General features: G+C 37.8%; 1 protein-coding gene across 2 annotated transcripts in view; it reads left to right on the plus strand.

Moving 5' to 3' along the window:
• Positions 1-18,166, plus strand: part of SLC25A12 (solute carrier family 25 member 12) — a 47,854-nt gene extending 29,688 nt beyond the window's left edge. For both annotated transcript variants that reach the window (XM_050340188.1, XM_050340189.1), the window contains 9 exons: positions 1,060-1,144; positions 1,600-1,758; positions 4,916-4,968; positions 5,164-5,244; positions 13,441-13,581; positions 14,940-15,078; positions 16,609-16,767; positions 16,960-17,050; positions 17,561-18,166. In XM_050340188.1, the coding sequence (XP_050196145.1) occupies positions 1,060-1,144; positions 1,600-1,758; positions 4,916-4,968; positions 5,164-5,244; positions 13,441-13,581; positions 14,940-15,078; positions 16,609-16,767; positions 16,960-17,050; positions 17,561-17,750 (1,098 nt within the window). In that variant the 3' untranslated portion in view covers positions 17,751-18,166. The remainder of the gene's footprint in view (positions 1-1,059; positions 1,145-1,599; positions 1,759-4,915; positions 4,969-5,163; positions 5,245-13,440; positions 13,582-14,939; positions 15,079-16,608; positions 16,768-16,959; positions 17,051-17,560) is intronic.
• The last annotated feature ends 840 nt before the right edge of the window (positions 18,167-19,006 follow it).

The raw sequence follows: 19,006 nt of genomic DNA on the forward strand, positions 1-19,006 counted from the left end.
TGTCTGCAGTGGGTATTTCACTTGTCAGAGCTTCAGAGAGCTGAATGTACCTTAGATCAGTACCCTTATGGGTTAGCTGGGAAGTGTGCCTGTGATAATCCTTGGGAACAATTCCTAATAGGCCTCAGAGCAAAGCCTCCGGTGGCAGTCTGGGGTCTGTAGGCATTCCAGCTGTGCTGTCAGGAGCACATCTGCTAACAATACAGGGTACTTTTAAGAAAAACAGGCTTGTGTTTGGGTATCTGCTTTAATATGGAATTTAACAGTTCATACCTTGGCCCCTTATGTGGCCCAGACAAGTTATTCTGCGTAATATAAATAATCATCTTCTGTATGGTTGGAAGAAAATCTGGCCCGTCTTGCTTTATAGTACAAGTTTGTGAACACTTACATCTTGTTTCTCAGTTACCTTGTTTCTAACAGCCATCTAATAATATGATTATGAGTCTCTGCAGATCCTTTCTGTGCAGACTTGTATTTATTTAGAACAATAACACATTTATGGTAGTACATGTCATTGAAATGAGTGAGGTCTGAAAAAGTCTTGTGGAGGTTTCTTTGGGGAATAATTGACTTTCTGCTTCTTTTGAAAATGTGAAATGTCATGTTTATGCTATGCATTAATATATATGTAATCTAAAATATGTCCTGTGCTGATAGACCCTGTCTGTGAAATAATGAATTTCTTTTGAGATATTTTGAGTCAAAAGGGGGTTCCGTGGCTTACAAATTCAACAGCAACAGAATGGAAAATAGCAAAGTTGTTTTGAGTTTCTGTCTCTTTTTCTTGACCATAGTTGTTTCAGTTATACTAGTGTGCTGGATTTGGCACAACCAAATATGAAAGGAAGAATATTTTTTAAAAGGAGTATTTGAAAAACGTGGTTCATTCATTAGGTGTAATAGACATTATATAGTAATTTTTTTTTTTTACTTCCTCCTTGACATAAAGCTACCAATTTTTATCAGGTTCTTTCTGTAACATTATAAAAGCCAATTCACAGATGTCTTTGTTTTCCCATGCAGATTTTCAAGTTTGTTTTTTTTCCCTTCACACAGCAATCTTTTGGACAAGTAGGCAGACCTATTTGGCTCCAGGCAGCTGAGTCAGCTTACAGGTTCACTTTGGGCTCAATTGCTGGGGGTGAGTAATATTTCTACTTTCTGTTTTCAAGCTTGGGTTAGTTTAACACTTTCACCAGACTATTTGATCTCATCTGAGGTGCATTTCTTGGTTGTACATGTGAAGAATTGGATGATGGAACTGTTTTGATTGCGCTATTCCCTTTCTTTCCTTTTCACCTGGGTTCTAGAATCCCTCCACAGTCCTTTGAAATTCTACTCCAGTAACATATTTCCTTACTGGTAATTGAGATTGGTTTTCTTCATTCTACACACTGATTTTATTTAATAGTGCAATGCATTCTCCTTGAGACTGTTTTTCTAGACCTTCAGTATTGTTCTTTCTTGCTTCCAACAAATCTTACCAGCTTATGTATTCTTTGTGTTTAAATAAATGCTGTAGAAAATCATCACAGTAATTACATGCTACACCAACAACGATGTTGCAGAAATAATACTCCAAATGCTCTCTTACAGCTGTTGGTGCTACTGCAGTGTATCCCATAGACCTGGTGAAAACTCGTATGCAGAATCAGCGCTCCACGGGTTCAGTCGTAGGAGAGTTGATGTATAAAAACAGCTTTGACTGCTTTAAAAAGGTTTTGCGTTTTGAAGGCTTTTTTGGTCTTTACAGAGGTAAGTGAATAATAAAAAGATGTATATACATCAATTTGGTAATTTTCTGTCCCCCCTCCCTTTTTTTCAATACCTCAACAGCTAGTTTCCTATGGGAAAATCAGGATGCTTGATTTCATGTACAGTTTTGCTTTCATTTCAGAGCTCAATATTCATCTTCCATTGAGCACCCTTCATCACAAACAATTGCTGGGAAAAACTGGGCATTGTTTTGTTGTTGTTACTGACTTGCTCCTTGCTGTTTAAGTTGTTTAAAGTCCTAATTTTTGGGGTGTAAGTGTTGTGGACATGACTGTTACCTCAAAAACTGAGGATTGCAACTTTTGGCTCGAGTCAAACATTGGGAGCAGATTACTGTGTGAGGAATAAAGATCCATTTTAATGCACATATTTGTTTCTTAAGAGACAAAAGACAGTCATTTTGAAATGTACGTGTAAACTTATTCCTCATACTTTTGCAGGTAGTGGGACTTGTTTTAGGATTTTATCCTGTGAATGAAAATTGCATCCTGCTGTTGAATCATTTTGCTCTATTTTACTTTAAAATATCAACAGTGGAACTCAGAAAATTGTAATTTAAAAAAAGAATACAACTCTAAAATACAGGTTAAGAATTCAATTCCTTATCAGTTAGACTGAAAGTTATTTAATATCTTGTTTTAGCTTAGAAGATTCTGAAAGAGTTTTTATCACATTGGTAAGGTGACTAACATACAGAGTACATGCTTGCCAGTTCTCTGAAACTGATGTTTGATTGAATTCTCTATTTTTAATTGTAATGTCACATAACTTAATGAAGTTTACAATTTTCATAAGAGTCAGTAAGGTGTTTATTAATTGGCACACCTGTTTTTTGAGTTGGAGCAAAGTCACTGACTTCTGTGATGGTCACAGCATTTTGCTTTGTATAGGACAGTATCTACATACGTGTGGAAGGTCTGTGGGTTCTGGCTAAAGAGTGTTTTGTAGTCTTGCAGGATTTTGCTATGCAAGTGAGTAAAGGGAGGAATAAATTGGTGAAGTGTTAATGAAATATCTCTAGTCTCTGTAAATTACATCTTACTGGTAAATCATTTTCCTTTTTTGTTGCTAAATCATTCACAAAAGCAGATAGTCCTTGGGTTACATCTATGAGACTGTTTCTATAGTGCTGTTCTACAGCACTGATTGCTTTCTCTTGCCCCCCAGCTTCATTTTTGCACAGGAGCATCTAAAACTGATCATTAATTGTTTTTAATTTGGTTTTGTAACCTTTCTCAAACACTTTAGAACTAATGATAGTTCCATTGATCAGTTAAAAGCAGTGCTTTACACTTAAGAAAAAATGTACTTGTTTGAAAGAACGTCAGTTTGCTAAAGTTTTTAGTAGGCTGTTTAGTAATTGTCTTTAAGATTGTTTAGTGTAAAAAGTTCATGCAGTTTAGAAAATCTTGCAGTTAATGGTCAGCATGTTACTAAGATTGTGGATGCATAGAATTAGATAGTCTGTGGAAGTATATTAAACAGCAGAAACATTTATGGTTCTTACATTCCTGAGCTGCATTATCCTAACTGTACTGTAATATAACAATATATATATACTGTAATGTAATACTGCAATGTAGTTGTTTGCTGCAGTGTAAAAGATAGATCTCAATGCATACTGAAAATATTGTAATTCTAAAAAACTTATAATTTTTGGTCAAGAAAATTAAGATGCTTTTGAGTCCTGGCATCCAACTTCAGAACTAATGAAGTATCTTCTAAGGTCTCTCACTAGAGCATGCATGTCCCAGGTTCTCTGGCACGCCACATGTGTGTGCCCAATGAATTCAGCGTGAAAAGCGGGCGGGATTGTCTTGTAGGTTTTTGTCTGGTAGTTTTGGGTTTTTAAGTGTAGGCATTGCTGAACTGGGTTGTCTCTTCATGGTAGATAAGAAATTCAGGCTGGGAGGGCACCATTTCTTTTCATTATTGTCAGCCTTTCTTTGTATTTAATAACTACCTTTCCTCAGCATAGAAAGTCTGTAAATCACACAGAAAGTGCTACTTTGGAAGAAAGCACTACACTGCATACATTAACTACTGCACTCTCTATTTAGGTACATTTGTTCTGAGCTTCCTTTTAAGAAAGTAGTATAACAATTCTGCAGGCTGACTACTTTGAGAATTTTGAACATTTAAAGTTAATTTTTAGCTATGATTCTTTTTACTTAACAAATAGTGGAAAGCATTGAGACAGTTTTGTTCCTGTGGGATTTTTTATTAGTTAACTGCCAAACGCTTTTGACAAAATGATATTCCATAATTATGGAATAACATAAGGAAGTGACCACATCTAATAAAAATAAGCCTTTTGAGTTTTATGGTCTATGCATATGCCAAAATGACCGTGGAGAAAATGGATTTAAAAATAGCAGATGTAGTTATAATGTGGTATGTTAGGAAGTTAAGACTGCCATCTACTGATTTTTTTCTTAAACCTATTAGTTCTTAGAAAAGAGTCTGTGCTTTTGTCAAATGACATTTCATTTTGATAGTAGCTATTTTCCAGGAGCAAGGGCCTTTTCAAAATCAGTTTCTATCCGCTAATACTTCCTCTTAGTGAGATAAAAAATGCTTAATATGAATAGGGTTTAAAGGAGTTCATGTTACCATGTTGAACTGAAAGGGGAAAATCCTTCCTATCCTTAGTTGACTGGAGCCTTCAGAAAACTCAGGTTAGTGAGTCAAGTAGAAGTGATTTGATAATTTATCACAGTTATGTGTATATCTCACAATTACTCTCCTATTTTAAAAAGTCATTGCAAGCCTTTACATGGGAAAATGATGTTAAGGGGCTAAAAAAGTCAAACAAACTTTTCTGTAGTAGGCATATCCAAGGTGTGTGTTTGGTCTTTACACTTTTTTTTCCTTCTGTACAGCAACAGTAGCAGGCTTGACTTAGTTGAGGAAGGCAGATCTGGTCACCCTTTTCTTTATCATTTTCAACAGAAGTTGTAATATATAAAATTGTACTGGTATGAATATGCAGTGCTCTAGCAGCACCCTATACTTAAATGCCATCCACCTCAAAGGATATCCCCTGTGCAGAAAGGCATTTCTGTACAGCACTTATAAAATACAAATTTCTCTATTAGGAAGATAATGTTGCCTTATGATGTCTTTGTTTCTATAGGCTTGTTACCACAGCTGATAGGTGTTGCTCCAGAAAAGGCTATTAAGCTAACTGTACGTATCTTTTTTTTTTTTTCTCTCCCTGGCATCCTTTTGTTTGTTAACATGCACAGGATTTGTTTCCTAAAATGTGTGAAAGATGACCACTTACAAGCACTCTAATATATATGGCTACAGATGTACTTGATATATATTAATAAGGAGGAAAAATAACTTAAAAGAGTGTGTAATATATTGTATCTTTATTAGGTTAATGACTTTGTCAGAGACAAATTTACTACAAAAGATGGTTCCATTCCACTCCCTGCAGAGGTCCTTGCTGGAGGCTGTGTAAGTATCCATCCTGTATTCCTAGGAAAAATTGATTCTCAGTCACGTGCAGAATAGTTGGAATGACAGTTAATGGGTGTGCTTTAGCAGTTTGAACAGGAGTGTTCATTTTTCTCCCAGTCACAAGAACTAAAACAAATACTTTTTCTGTTTGGAAAGCTTTACATACTTCTGAGCTAAGTTTCCTTGGCATTACATGCTCAAACAACTTCTTTTGGCCCAGTATGGAACTTTCAGTTTCAGCAGTGGTTTTATTCCCAAAGGCTAAACAGAGGGTGCCTGTTCTCCCTTTCCATACGCTCTGCTTGGTTGCTGTTCGTCGTTTGTTGGGGAAGATACAGGTATTCCTTGAGAATGGATAATAGACATGATTGAGTTTTCCTTTGGGGGCAGGGGTGGAGGTGGCTAGAATGGTTTTAAAGAAATCTTTTTCTTGCTGAAGATTTTAAGAAGGAAAAGAAATACACTCTTCAACTTCCTATATGTGAATTTTTTTTCTCTTTGTGAAAATGTGGAAAAAATGAATGATGTAGCCTTACCTTCCAGGTAGCAGGTATGAATGAATTGTCCATTTAAATGACTTTGTATAAAATGTAGCTGTGTTACTCCAGATGCTAATTACATCCCTCTTCTAAATACAGTTGAAAACATGCTGTGTTGTAGTTTAGATTGAGGGTTAAAATTCAGTGGATGTTTTAGCAATCTGTAAGTGGTTTGAATTGATATTGATGATAGATTTCTTTTGGTTTTGCACATTGGCTAATTTAATTTGTGGGATTCTCCTGCAGTTCTTAACCCTATAAAATGTTTAAGGCTTGAGATAGGTTTCTTTTGTAGTAGAGAACACTAATAACTTCCAGTTGAGTAGGCTGACAGGCTGGTATAAAACCTCCTCAGCTTACAACAAAACCTGGGGCAGAAAGGTTGTTGACCTCTGCAAACTTTTAATTCAAAGAAACAGCCCTGAAGGGAGGCTGCTTATAGTTCTGCCTGATTGAATTTGACAGCTTGGTACATGGTTGAGTCTTCACCTGTCAGTGTACAAAGTTTATTTTCTGAGAAATGTGAGAAAGCAGCTATATTGTGTAGCTAGCAGAAGACTAACCTTTTTCTAGAAAGCTCAGTAGCAGAGAAAGCACATACAGGTCATTTATAACAGAAGTGAATATAATTCATTAGAGTTTTTCTTGTGATGTGTTTAAATTTGTAATTAAAACCAAACATCAGATAATTTTACTATTTTACATTATTTTGTATTGAAATATATAATATTAAATTCAATCTACATTAGAAGCTTTTCCACTTCATGGTAGGTACTCCTTTTTCAAAGTAACTTCATTGTCTGACTGCACTGGGGAGAAACTGAGTTTCAGGTAAGCTTTCAGAAATTTGGATGTTTCTGTGAAGCTGAGCAGATTTGTAATCTGTCCAAACACAACACTTTGTTCTAGCTGACAGTCTTAGCTGATATTCTCATCTCCTTTTTCAAGATAATATTCATCTCACTCAATCTAGGAAAATTTTAAACAAAATTGTAGGAGAGGTGTTGGCCACAGTTTAGCAGCCTGGGGGGTGTTCCTTTGTAGCTTCCTCTGGGTCATCTGATAATCTTACCATCTGATAATCTGTCTGTACTGCTACTTAGTTAGATTTTAGCAATTCCAGTTCTTCCTAAATACCAGAATCTTTCCTGGAGCCTATACAGTTGGGACTCTCAAAGTATCAGTTCACTGAAGCAGGATCAAGTTGATCTTAGTCTTTCCTTTTTTTATCCTCAGACCTTTTCATCCTCATTGTGACAGCTCTTTCCTATGCTGACTTACTCTGAAATGGTGTTGATCTTTGTACTTTTGGTATTCATTGTGTACTGTTTTTCTACAAAATATTATGGGATGTAACCAACAGTTCCATCCAGGGAAGTGCCACAAGTAAGCTTAGTCCATCTCCTTGTGCAGGGCACACAAGGCTGTGTGCTTTGTGTTTGGGTGATGCTGCCTTTCTTTTTAATTCTCCCTTTATTCTCTTCCTTCTCTCTTTGTTAGTTCAAAATTATGGGTTACTATGGGATTGTTTGGGGTTTGTTTATATGTACCAAAATTATTTTCAGCTTCTGGATTTGGGTAACTTGGTATTTTGTGGCTTTTCTTTACTGTCCAACAGTTAAATGTCTTGCTAATAGTGCACTATAAATATAGGCTAAATTTAAAATGTACTTTTTACCATGTCATAACATCAGAAGAAATAACATTATACCTGTATGTAGTCCTCAGAGATGGACTTTATTACTGTCTCTGACTGTCAGTTGCCTGTGTTTAGTGTTGAACCATCTCCTCATTAACAGCAATAATGCAGTGTTTCATCATTTCTAGTATGGAACCGCTAGTGGATGAGCCAGATGAGCAAGGTGCATTTGCAGCCATTTTACAGAGTTTACAGCAGAGGCCTTCCATGCTTTTGAAGTCTTCCTCTTGCAAGGTGTCCAAAAGCACACTGTGCATACCAGAGTCCTCAAACGGCAACCATAAAAATAACAGTTTTCTCCTCTCTGGATGGCAGTGCTGTTTCAAAGCTGATGAATGCTGTTAGAGGCTTCTGAGACCCACACATGAGGACAGGCGAAACCTTGGACATTAAGACAGTAGTGATTCAAGAGACCTTGCCTGGGCTGTTCAGTATGAGCTCTGCAGTGAGTGCAGGCAGTGTTGGACCGTCCAGCAAAGGGCTGCTCACAGGCGTGGGCCTCATCCAGCAATGCTGATGCCCACAGACTGTATCTCTTTGGCCAAAATCTTCCTTCTCAGGCTCCAGTTATTCTCAGCTTCTGTAAGCTTGTGGAATAAACTCCCATTCTCATTTGGAGGAAACGTCTTCATTCTCACAGCAGTTGGCGAAGACACCTTCCCAGGCAGTGGCCTGTTTATACGGTCAGCTGCCTGTCTGTTGTCTTTCCTTCCTTACTGCAGGGCAGGGACCTCCCACAGGCAGCCCGTGCCCTGTGCTCCTTTAAACCTACCTGATGGCTGCTGGGCAGTGTAAATGTCACTGGGAAGTGTAGGGTCTGCTCTGTCAGAGCCCAAATATTCCCAGCTGCTCTCAAGCTGTTGCTGTGTTTGAAAACTGCCGAGCAGCTACGTGGGGCAGCAGTCAGGTCATACTTGTCAATGAAAGGGCTCTGGTCCCTGATGGATGAAACCAATATCCCATCTCCTACCTTCCTGAGAGGATGCTGGTTTGTTAATCGTCAATGGCACTGTCCACATTTATGCATGTTCTGAGCAAACAGTTTCTTTCCCTCCTGCTACTGCAATTAATTGAATTACATTTCATTACAATTCAATGATTAACCTGCATTCCTGCCTTTGGAGTTTTCAGTTACTGGTACCTTTGAGTTGCAGGGAGACTGAGCGAGGCTTTGGCAATGCTTCCCTCTGTGCTGACAGAGGCCTGGGAAGCAGAGAGTGCACACCTGATATGGGCAGTGCTTCCCAAAGGAGCTCACACACGACACATGGGAGTACGTGGTGAGGGCAAGGGGCTGTCGGGCAGCAGACATCCAGTGCTGAGTAAATGATTCATAATTCCTGTTACAGGAGACAGAGGTACTCTGATTTTAGGCTGTAATTCCTATGAGTTACACAGGAAGAAATGGATTGATTCCTCCCACCATTGCAGTGTGCATGCTGCTTAGCATTTCAAGTGGATGAACCGTGTTGCATCAGGAAGATGTTTCTGCTTTATGCTGCAGGGAGGAAGAGGATGTGGAGTGCCAGGCAGAAAGGGTCTAGGAACTCTCACTGAGGTGTAGGCAATGCATCTGTTGATAATTAGGGGTTGGGATGTGTGTGTGTTTGCACATACATACGCAGAGAGGTCCAAATTCACCACTGATTTGAAAAGTTCTGTAAACATTAAATCTGTAATTTAGTATAAATATTTTGGTATACTTGGAAAAATAATTTTCATACATATTTATTAATATATACATACATACAAACAAGCATGCATATGGCTTTATCAAGCAAATAGGAATGTGTCAAATATTTATTTTTGAAAAAATAATTTAAAATGCTAATGGTTTTGTTCAATGAAAACAAAAATATAGAATTATAGCTGTCAGGCTGTTTTTCCTTCAGAATCCTGAAGATATTTTGCTTCTTTTATTATACTTTAAACAGATCAAGTTAGAAGCAGAATTAAACTTTACTACTTTATCTTGATCTCTGTTGTGGACATTTAAAATCCGGGAGAAAATGGTTGTTTTTAATAAAAGAGACAGTAAACTTTCTGTATGTTCATGAACAATGACAGCTTTGCCTTGAGAAAGAAGTGCAAAGGTTTTTTTGTTGTGTTTAAACAAGTCTGGTGTAAGTAACATCTTATTTCAGCTGCTTGTATGGGACATAGCTGTGGTCCAGGATGTGGTGGTTTCAAAAAGGAAGGAAGGAAGGAAGGGCTTGAAATAGGCCTCTCCCCCTTTGTAGCATATGCCTCTGGGGTGGAATTGGAAAGGGCAAGAGGTCTCATGTTGCAGGGTCATTTGTGTATTTCCTTCAGCCTTTGGCATGTCATGGGGCGTTTGCTGTGGGATCTCAAACTACATCTCTTCTTTCATAACCTTTGCTGTCAGATTCAGTTCCTTCATTTGCTCCTTGTAGAGTTATTTTACATGACATTAAGGTTAAGTAGAAGCTTTTATTACTGGTATTTTTGATGTGTATGAATAACCTCCATTCTGAAACAAATTTGTCAACCTTTTTTAAAGTGTCTGTTGCAATTTATGTGTGAAGGGAGATTTTTGTGAGGGGGGGAATCTAGATTTAGTGCACCATCTCCAAAAGAAATTCAAGGAGTGCAATGTATACCTCTGTGGGAATGTACACGTGCACATGTATTTAACATACACAGCTGACAGCTGAAGTAAGATACTTTGAAAAAGAGTGACACTGATTGCCAGTGATTTGTACAGGAGCATGGAGATTTGTGTTGCAACCCTGCATGCTTCCAGTTCATTTTTATTTGGAGATGCTTTGTGTCACTCTCCTCTGCATCCTATTCTGCTCCCCAAGGCAGCATCTCCTCCGCCTCACACGTTCTTTGTCAGATATGCAGTCCACCTTTTACTCAAAAAGAAATCACAAACTAACAAAAAGCAACCCTTGCATACATTCTTTAAAAAATACACAGTGAAAAAGTGAGTTTTCTTGTGTTGTATGTTCTGCATTAAAGTCAGTGCTTCTCTTATCTGTACTTGTGATGTTGAAGGACCCAACTCATTCGTGCAACTCCCCTGAACGCAGCGCTCCTCGTCATGGGAATCAAATCACTGCTGTGCACAAAGGTGTGCTGAGCTCCAAGTACAGCGATATGATAAGTCAAGACTCGGTTAGAAGCACATGCATTTAACTGGGTATCTAGACAGTTACAGCTCCTTTTGAGAAAGCTGCCTGTTGAGAAGTTTGTCAACACTGTAAATACTCAATGTTCAAAGTGTTGATGTAATTAAAGAGCTTTTCAATTGATTTTCTACTGCTAATATAAGCATAGGGGTTTCCTTATATTTTGTTTTGCTCAATAACCCAATAATCAAATAATATTTTACTATTGTTGAAATACATAATTCTGTATTATATAGAATTTGTAACGTTGTATATATAATTAGTGTTGCTGCTAAATTATTAAAATGTGGTAAGAGTCTTCTCTTTTCCTTTCTGTATCGGAAGAGGGCTGTTGCTGATTTTGACAGAAAGGTAGGCAGCTGTGCACCTAGGAGAGGAAAATGTTAATTGCTGGAAGATTGAATTCAGGATAGAAAATAGAAACGTTTACAAATTGGCCTATTTGTGTTTCTATTGTGGGTGTTAGGCAAATAGGAAAAGTTATTTTGGCTGCTCTGCAGGATGTTCTAATTTTTAACATTAAAAATGAAAAATGGAATTTCACACATATATATATAAACAAACAATGCATATTTAATAGGCAGGTGCTGGTAATTGTCTAGAAAGAGTGAATTTCTAGCCTAGTGTTGCAATTTAAAGTGATTTGAATTTTTTTTGTGTGGCCCATTGTATTGTATAGTCAGAACACGCTGCTTAACGTTTTATCTACCAAAATTATTTTTTAAAATGATGTAGGGAAATGCTAGACATTTGAAATTGGTTTTCTGCTTAATGCAATACAAACAAACAAACAAAAAAGGTTTTTTAACAGAACTTGCCAGATGCAAATTTTATAAATTGTACTTAGATTGGAACTTTGTTTAGCAAGACAGCCCTCTCGTCTTGCACGTGTGAGTGTGTGTGAGCTGGGAAGGAAAAGGTGAGATGAGAAGCAAAGATAGGCTGCAGAATGCCTTTGGACATGAGTGCTGTCACATAACTGAGTTAACACCGTGCAGTAAGTCCAAGGAACAGAGAAGATGGGAATCGTTTTGGCTGGTCTGGGAGTTCTAGTGATCTTCCTGATGGCTGCAGTAAATATCCACAAAAACACAGGCTTTGATTTTCTTTCTGAGAGGTGAAGTGAAGGAATAAAATTAAAATCAACAATATATACCGATAATTTGAGTGGAAAGTGTCAAAGGCAGTTACTGCTACAGTGGAGATGATTAATAAAAGCAGGGGTTGATCTCCCACTGTTTAAGTCAAGGTGCCTCAGTAAGGCTGTAATGGTGCCAGTATTGAGTGGAGTAATAAATGGGGCTCAGTGGGCTCAGGAACAGCTCAGGGATGTACTGGACACGTGGCCAGAGGAGATGTTGATGCTTCCTGCCCCCATCCTGTTGATAGTTCTGAAGGACTTGGTCATTCCTAGCAAGAGCTGATGAGGTTTGCAATGCTCTTCAGTCTAGAAAAATTCAGGTTACCAACTTTTAAACTGTGCATCAGGGCTAATCTCAAGTTTATTCTGCCTGCTGCTGGAGAGAGGAAGATGGTGCTAAGGCAGGAAGGATTAGTGTTCATCAGTTCTCAATCAGTTAGCAGAGAGCACTGGGCATGCTGGCCTGGAGAATCAAACCATTGATTTTACTTCACCACACCCCTGCATGCACACACATCCCCCCACTGCAAGAATGGTTTATCTCCTGGGCAATTTGGAAGTGGTAAAAAGTTTTAATTGTAGATGGTGTGCATTTATTTACTTTATTGAAATCTGATGGATTGGAGGGATAGATCAGAATTAAGATTAGCTTTTATATTGTGGAAGAAATGCTTTTCAAAGTAGGCTGTGTTCAAGTGGTTATATGCCAGAAATTTTAAGGAAGTGGCTTAGGGAGAAGGGGGGGGGAAGCTTAGTGACATGTAGCTGTTTTGTGATGAACCACACACTTCTTCAGAAGTGAATGGTAGTACCTACAGCAAACCAGGGAGAAATCTAAACATGTCATTTTAAATAGGTTTACATGTCTCTGAAACTGAACTGTCAGATCGAATCCCTCTCAAACTTGAAACGCAGTTCTTTGAAAGTCTTTGGTTAAAGTGCAGAATCAGAAGCAGCTTTTCAACACTATTACCAGGAAGTTTGCAAGACCTTCAGTGATGCTAACGAGTATTTCCTGCAAGTAAAATCTGTCATGCTCAGCTCAAAGATATGGCTTCTCTTTCTATCTATTCTGCAATGTTATTCTTCCTATTTAAATTTTATATTTTGTTTCCACTTAGGACAATTAAAGACTGCTAAACAAAACTCCAAACACCTTTTCTAATAATTTAAAATTACACCATTACATGCAAATTTACCTTTTAAACAGTATCACTTTTAAATGCAAATAACATGTCTACACATTGGTGATGGATTATTATTGAATAAACATAAGGTCTCCTTTATGTGTGTTTGATGCTCTAGTAGCACAAGTCTAATGATTATTTTAGTTTAGTATTTCCTGTAATATCTGATAGATTTTTAAACAGAGCCACGACTTCTAGAAAATGATGTCAAGGAGAAGAGAGAAACTGAATTAATCCACCTCTGTGAACTACAGACATATAAATGTAAAAATTTATTTTGTACAAACACACGATTTCTGACCTGGGGCTTTTAACTTCCACACAGGTGCTTTATTAAATATCTCTCATATATTTTTCATGAGAATATCAGCCAATGCAGTGAGAAGTGAAGGCCCTCAGCACCTTGCAACAGTCAGTACGTCATCACATGCTCTTGTAACGCAATTTACTTTCTTTTTCTTTGGGTTTGCAGGCAGGAGCTTCCCAGGTCATCTTCACTAATCCTCTGGAAATTGTAAAGATTCGGTTGCAGGTAGCAGGAGAAATTACTACAGGACCCAGAGTCAGTGCCCTCTCTGTTATAAAAGATCTGGGCTTTCTTGGTCTTTATAAGGTACGTGCTTCTGCTTGGAGTGGCTCCATCATTTTATGCTAAACTTTTGCATTGTTGAAACAAAAACTGTTAAAAACAAAGACGTCTTTTGAATTTAAAACCAATCTCTTCCTGCAGGGCAGCCCCACAGTGGAAAACTGAAGAAACTCACTTCTATATTAATGGCAGTAGGATACAAAAAAATACTCCCCCATTCTATCCTTTGGGCTTTTATGCCAAGCTCCAGGGAGTCCTGTATTGCAGACCTGCTGGCTCCTGGCACTGATCATTTCCTTTGGTGGGGTTTTTTGAAAAGTTTCTTTAGCTTTTCCCATGTGTTTTTCTTACATTTATTTTGAATCTCTGTTATCTCTATTGTTATCTTTGCAGCAGGATATTCTCTTTGTCTTAATAATTTGATGGCAGTGAAACAGTAGTGGAGTTTAGTAGGATTCAGATTTTTAAGAAGTTAAGTGGTGGGATTTGTCAATAAATTCCACTGAAAAAAGCCCAGACTGTAACGATACTTCAGCAGAATGCCAGTCAACAGATTCCTTCCCTGCAGGTGTACTTACTGCCATCATTACAGATCAGATGTAATGGAGCAGAAGCTATTAGTTTTCTTAAACAAGGAAGAGTGTTTCTTCCTGTATCTTCTGCCAGTGCAAGGGGTAATACGTAAATTCAGCAGTAATATTAGCTGTGCACTTACAAAACATTGCTTTTTGTGATTTGTCCATAGACCTGCAATAATACTATAAAAATGTGCACATTTACTTTCAGAGCTGAAGGGTTTTGTTTTGAATTCAGTAGATGAGATTCATGACCACTGCATTTCCTTACTAAACTGTGCCCATTTCACAGCGTTTTTTCTTTTTGTTACCTTTCCAGTGCAGCTTCTTTGGTCAATCAGATGATGACCAGTGTGAGGTCTTACAGTCCTCGCTGGTATTTTAGTAGTGCTTTTGTGTCTGATGGAAAGAATGGGCTGCAGGGACTTGTCTTGCTGCTCCCCTGGCTGTGGGTTGTTGTCAGCAAGACGTAAGGGACTGATCTTTGTCACTTCATTGCCTTTGGACACATAATGTGTAAAAAGTATTTATCCTGGGTACTGATGTCAGGATTGATGTCACGTATGGCTTACCAAAATTGGACATGAACCTTGAATCTTCTTCATTCCACCCAATTACTTTAGATGTACTTTATTCTTATTTTTAAATTCCCTGTATCTTCTGTTTCCTGAGACATTTTATTTTCTGTGTTATTTATGTGGCAGATAAAAAGAGTTTGTACTTTCTGGGTTCGGGCTGCTTGCTGGATATGAATTTTAGCCTTATCTACAGAACTTACTTGCATTATGTTTCTTTTCTCTGTGTCAGGGTGCCAAAGCGTGTTTCCTCAGAGACATTCCCTTTTCTGCAATCTACTTTCCGGTTTATGCTCATAGTAAACTGATGTTTGCTGATGAAAGTGGCCATGTGGGAGGGCTTAATCTCCTTGCAGCTGGAGCCATTGCAGGTAATTTTGCAGAATGTTTTCTAAAAGTAATTTTTTTATTCTTTAGTGAGAAACATTTAATATTCATTCAGTAGCCCCATATAAAGAAGGCTACTGTACCATTGTATGTGATTTAATCTAAATTTGATCACTGTTATCCTTAGTGGGAGGCGATGTAATTTTGATGAGAGCTAATTACATTTGCATAATGTGGATAAACAGCGTAATGCAGCTCAGCAACTTGTAGTCAAATTTGATCTGTCTGTCTCAATGGGGTTTTACTTGTTACTGAGCTCTCAGAGTTGAAGGCTAATTTGAATCTTTGATGAACATAAAATGAGAGATCATAAGAGCTCGGAAGAAAATGACTTACCTAGTTTTGGATTCTAGAATAACTAAAAGAAACTTTGTTCAAATGTAATTGCTGAAAATATGGAATTAGTTTGTAAAGAAGCTGAAGTATCATACTCTCAAATTTAAAGTATTTTAAGGCTTCTCAAACAAATTTAGTATTAAGACAATATGCAGATGTAATAAGTTTTTACTGAATGGCAAGGGGTATAAAAATACAAGCTGTAGGGACTGGTGGATATTTAAACATGCAGAGAGACATCACCAGGTTCTGCACTGCCAAGAACAAGCCCACTGGATGAAAACCTCCTGACTTGGGCAGTGACACTTTAGAGTTTATCATCACCTATGCAAGTCAGTGACTTTTTAATTCAATATTAACCAACTGTAAAAGTTCAACAGAAGTCTAAATTAATTTCAGAATTCTAAGTCAGATGGTTCCTCTCTTTTAAGGGGGTGAAATTTTTACAGTATTCACAAGCATTCAGAAATCCCTCAGATAACGCAGTTACAGACTGTGAAGTACATTTCTGAAAACCTTCTCCTTTCCTTTGACTAGAAAGCCAAGAGTGGTGTCTTGGAAGTGGAGATTTGTTCTTCCATCAATCACTGTTGGCTAATATATTACTAAACAGACTTGTAAAACACCTTCATTGTCCTCAGTCTTTTTATGGCTTGCCTACTGAAGTAAGCAGCATCTGTTGTCCTACAGAACAGTCCAAACAGCAGTACAGACATTTCTGTAGAATAGGTGTTTTTAGTAGTAATTCTCTCATTAGCACCTTTAACAAATGGATGTGTAGCATTCAATCCCCAAATCAATCATCTGTGTAACTTGCAAAATATGTTGCAGAGTATTAACACATACAGTAAGGCTGCATAACCGATTTTTTTATATTACATATGTAGCCTCTTTTATCTTGTTTTAAACTACTCGTAATGCCAGACCACTAGAAGATGTTGAGAGATTTGCTGTTGATAGTTTATTCCCTTTCCTATCAGTTATAGCCTTTAAAAGAAACACAAAACAACTCTACCAAGCACAACAGTTTATCTGAGCATCAAGCGTAAGAACCTGCATTTTTGGTAATGACCAACCCTTGTAAAAATCTGAAAGTTTGCAGTTGTATTTTTCAGTTAGAAGTGTTTCATCTTTTACAAGATCCTTTGTGCAAATTAAATGTGGTTTTCTCCTAAAAGGTGTGCCTGCTGCTTCTTTGGTGACCCCTGCTGATGTCATCAAGACAAGACTGCAAGTGGCAGCTCGCGCTGGTCAGACAACGTACAGTGGAGTTATCGACTGCTTTAGGAAGATTCTGAGGGAAGAAGGCCCTGCAGCTTTGTGGAAGGGAGCCGGAGGTGAGAAATGCACTCTCCATAGTAAGGCTGACCCCAAACCTACACATTAGCACTTGCTTTGTTAAGGACTCAAATCAGAGCAGTATTTACAAGATCTGATTGTGAAAAAACAACACCTTGTTAAAAATGTTTAGCTTCTCTCCTGAGAAATTATGTCATTTGTTTAACACTATGATTTGTAATATTTAACAGCTCGTGTGTTCAGATCTTCACCCCAGTTTGGTGTTACTTTGGTCACTTATGAACTTCTGCAGAGATGGTTTTATGTTGATTTTGGAGGCCTGTAAGTCAAGTATTTGCTATTTAGCTTGCACAAAAAAAATGCCAAGTTTAAAAACCAATTTTTTTTCATGCATGGGACCCATTAAAACTCGTTGACTTTGAGCACCTGTACTTAAAATTGCAGCATGTAAAAAATCCCCCCCTCCTTCTATATAATTGAGGGAAGCTTGCATGCTCCTTCTAAACAGATGAGGAAATAAAGAGTTATTTCCTATTTATTTCAATACACTAATTTGTATTTCCATTGTAGCAAGATAGTTTTGTCCATTTTCCTCGTGTCACTGGAAGTTTTTATCAGTAAAACTGTAACTTCAGTTTTGGGTTTGATTTAAAATTAGGTAGTGGTCTGACCTCGACTTCACCATCAGAGGTAATTAAGGTCAGCTTTAACAGTCTTCCATACTCAGACAAAAGACTAAAGTATATAGGACTGAATAACTTTATTTACAGTCATTTCTTAGTCTAGATTTCGTAACAAAAAGGCTTTTTCTCTTTTTCTTTGTTCAAACAGCAAACCTGCTGGATCAGAAGCTGCCCCAAAAACTCGAATTTCAGATCTTCCTCCTGTAAACCCTGCACATATAGGTGGATATAGACTTGCTACAGCTACATTTGCTGGTATAGAAAATAAATTTGGGTTATATCTTCCAAAGTTTCGAGCTCCTGGCATCACCTCAGTTCAAGCAAAAAGTAGCAGCTGAATCCTGAAAAGATGTTTCAACCTAACGAAGTGATGCGGTGGAAAGCGTTCCCCAGAGTACTACTGTATTTTCCCAGTCAGCTGCATGTGTTCTAGCTGAACTGAGCTTGCAAATCCCATTGCTCCTTTCTAATATTCATACATCCCTGCATTTATTTATTTACACACAAGGAACTGATTGAAGCTGTGGTTCTATGCCTTGTTTTAACCGGTGGCATGAAGCTGTAGCCTAGACTTTGCCTTGCACAGCTTGCATTTAATGTTACTGTACATATTGTACATCTTTGTACAGAGACATCAGGGCATCTATACACGTACATTTATATAATGGGTATTGCAGTTCAAAATAGTTTGAAATGTACAGATGTTTTGAAGGCGTTTTGTTAACAATCGTGACAATAAAATGTTTAAAAACACTTACGTCAGTTCACTTCTTTGAGTTTAGAGAAAGTTGTCCAACAGGACAACTTGCACAGATGAAAGATCAGGTGCACCCCTTTACTGAGTGTGCAGGACAGGACACAGCCTTCGCAGGAATGCGCTCAGTGCTCATTACAGCAAAGGAATGAAAATGCAATGTGCTGGATTGTAAGAGGATACAGTAACTAGATGAGCACAGGCAATATTTTATTTTGCAGCACTGCTTTGTTACAAGGAATTCTCTGGAAATACGTGGTCATACTAAATGTGTAACAGATCTTACCTCTATGGTAGCACATTTAAAACACAGTGAGAGATTTGCCAGTTAGTAGCAGACTCAAGATCTTTTACAGGGCTTATTACTCAGAATGCTTTTTTTCCAGAATAGAAAACTTGTTAAAAAAAAAAGAAGGCATTCTCTTTATTTTTAGCTTGTTGTACCATTGAAAGATTAGGTTATTCTGTGGGGGTAAAAAGAAAGTTATGTTATTTTTATATGCAAAACGGATTGGAGTGGAAGCTGAGTGGAAGTGGAAGTGAAAGGAGAGGAAAAAGCAAAAGCTTGACCTATTTCTGGCTTTAGTGTCTGATGAAAGTTTCCCTGGTATAATATTTAAGTGCAAAAATGTCAGAGGAAATAGGGGAGTGTAGATTTCTACAGTCCTAGAGGAAAAGCAGTTATACTGCCCCTGCAGCCAGAGAGGAGATGGGTGGGTTTCCAGCCTTGCTCACTGAATATAATATATGCCTATTTCCTATTTCTAAGCATATAAAACCAGCTCTTCTGGCAAAACAATAAACTTGTAGCAGATTTAAGAACAGCAGAAACAAATGTAG

Source organism: Myiozetetes cayanensis, unplaced genomic scaffold (genome assembly GCF_022539395.1).
Source record: "Myiozetetes cayanensis isolate MyiCay16 unplaced genomic scaffold, myiCay2020 scf9, whole genome shotgun sequence".
Lineage (NCBI taxonomy): Eukaryota > Metazoa > Chordata > Aves > Passeriformes > Tyrannidae > Myiozetetes > Myiozetetes cayanensis.